The sequence below is a fragment of the Aptenodytes forsteri genome, unplaced genomic scaffold, assembly GCF_000699145.1.
Source record: "Aptenodytes forsteri isolate BGI_AS27 unplaced genomic scaffold, ASM69914v1 Scaffold118, whole genome shotgun sequence".
Lineage (NCBI taxonomy): Eukaryota > Metazoa > Chordata > Aves > Sphenisciformes > Spheniscidae > Aptenodytes > Aptenodytes forsteri.
Genome location: NW_008795859.1, coordinates 1,058,821 through 1,061,339, shown reverse-complemented (window position 1 = coordinate 1,061,339; position 2,519 = coordinate 1,058,821). Strand labels below are relative to the sequence as shown.

Here is a 2,519-nt window from a genome sequence, read left to right as displayed (position 1 = left end):
ATGTCCTACCTCCCTGGCGGACAGGTAGCCGAGGAAGAGCTACGAAAAGACACGTTGGATGAAGGGAGCAGCAGGCTTGAGCCTGGCTGCAAGCTGGGTGGGGAGAAGAGGGCAGACCCCGAGGGATGGTGTCCTGGTGGTGAGAAAGGATCTTTGCTGCTGAGTTAAAGGCAGGTTTTCTGATGCCTCATCATCCACACTTTCCTCTCTTTCCTCCAGCCTGGGAGGCAGTGACCATGGCTCCAAGCCAGACACAGCCAAGGTGCACCCCGATGGGCAGAGGGGTTCTCCTCCTTGGACTGGGCCTCTCCTTCCTGCTCTGGGGGCTCCTGCTGCTCTGCGCAGACTGTAGCCCCCAGCCCTCTTGGGCCTACGAGATAGTCATTCCAAGGAAACTTGGCCGCAAGGCAGGGAAAGCCAGCCAGGATGAAGTGTTCTATATCATCAGCATTCAGGGGGTAAATTACACGATTCACCTCAGGCAGAAAGACGTCGTAATAAAAAATTTCCCTGTATTCACTCGTGACTCCCGAGGGGAAATCGTGGTCCAACAGCCCCACGTGCCAGCAGATTGCTATTACCATGGCTACGTGGAAGGCATCCCGGACTCTGCGGTGACTCTGACTACCTGCTCTGGGCTCAGAGGACTGCTGCAGATTGGAAACTCGAGCTACAGCATCGAGCCCCTGGCAGCTTCTACCGTGGCTGAGCATCTTCTGTTGCAGAGAGAGGAGGCAGTTCCTGGAACAGTGATGTACAAAATGCCCAGTGAAGGTGGACAATTTCCAGGTCCTGGTACAGCAACAGGGCAGTTCCAGCCCCGGAGGCACACGCGGTATTTGGAGCTCCTTGTCGTGGTGGACAAGGAAGGGTTTGATGCCTTTGGCAGAAGTATAACTAATGTGACACTGGAAGTTATTGAAATAATCAATCTGGTGGATGGGCTGTTTTATTCTTTCCGCCTTCGTGTTTTGATAACTGCACTAGAGGTTTGGGTGGAGAAGAACCCTATCAGTGTTACCAAAAACATAACCAAGGTCCTTCATAATTTTAATCTTTGGCGGAAGCAGCAAAGCCTTACGTACGCCGTGCATGACGTGGGGTGTCTATTTGCCTCGATGGACTTTGATCGCGGTATGAGAGCATTGCATGCAGGCGGCAAATCCAACTTTGCCAGTGCATGTGATAGAAAACACGCCTCTGCTGTTGTATCGTTTGCAAAACAGCCTTACATGGACACTGCTGTCCATGTCGCTCGTGCGTTAGGGCATGTCCTTGGCATGGAGCACGATGACAGATACTGCAGATGTGGAAACACCTCTAAATGCATCATGAGCACTCACGGCACAGTGAACTATCAATTCAGCAACTGCAGCAAAAAGCACTATTTTGATTTTATAGCATCAGGGCAAGGATTCTGCCTTAATAACGCCCCAGAATCAGTAATGACATTTGCAGTGCAGCGCTGTGGGAATGGTGTTCTGGAGGTTGGGGAAGAGTGCGACTGTGGCTCAGAAGCACAGTGTAAATTGGACCTTTGTTGTGACAATACCTGTCAAAAAAAAAAAGGAGCCATTTGCACTTCTGGAGGCTGCTGTAAGAATTGCAAACCTCTTCCAGAAGGAGAAGTGTGTAGGGAGAATACCAGTCTGTGTGATCTGCCTGAGTACTGCAACGGGACATCTGAGCATTGCCCAGCAGATGTGGCCAAGCAAGATGGGACTGTGTGCGCTGAGGATGGGTACTGTTATTCAGGCAAATGCCAATCTCGCGCATTACAGTGTATGAGTATCTTTGGCAAGAAAGCAAAGCCTGCTCCACTACCATGTTTCCAGGAGGTGAACATGAAAGGGGATCGGTTTGGCAATTGCTGGGGAGATGGGGCAGATGTCAACTTTCAGAAATGTAAGCTAGAAAATGTCCTGTGTGGGAGGGTGCAGTGTACAAATGTTAGACGTCTACCTCAGCTGGAAGATCACACAACCATCATTCAAACCCCGGTGGGCGATACCTGGTGCTGGGGCACAGACTACCACCTGGGCGTGGACATTCTGGATGCTGGAGTCATTAAGGATGGCATGCAGTGCGGTGAGAAGAAGATCTGCATTAATCGGACGTGTGTCCCTGAGGAGAAGTACTTGACATCCCGCTGTTCTGCCACGAGAACATGCAGAGGAAAAGGCATCTGCAACACTAGAGGAAACTGCCACTGTGACAACGGCTGGGCACCTCCCTACTGCCAATTTATTGGCTTTGGAGGAAGCATTGACAGTGGGCCTACACCGGTCACTAAAAAGGGGCTTTTTAGGTTCATCATCGGGATTACCGTAATAACTGTTGCTGTTCTGGCGCTCGCAGCACTTGTCATTGTGCACGTGAGAAAGCTCAGAGTAACCCAAGCATTGAACAGACTTGTTGGATGCCTTTGGTCTAGACAACAGGCTCCTGAGGAGGATGCGAAGGACCAGGTGGAAGAAGATGGCTCAAAACCAGCTGAGGGTCAAAACTCCCCTGTGTAG

At 51.0% G+C, this 2,519-nt stretch overlaps 1 protein-coding gene across 1 annotated transcript; it reads left to right on the top strand.

Moving 5' to 3' along the window:
* On the top strand, window positions 1–2,519 carry LOC103902847 (disintegrin and metalloproteinase domain-containing protein 21-like). Its single transcript, XM_019473263.1, has 2 exons — window positions 1–139; window positions 220–2,519. Exons 1-2 carry the CDS (start codon window positions 1–3, stop codon window positions 2,517–2,519), a joined length of 2,439 nt encoding a protein of 812 aa, XP_019328808.1.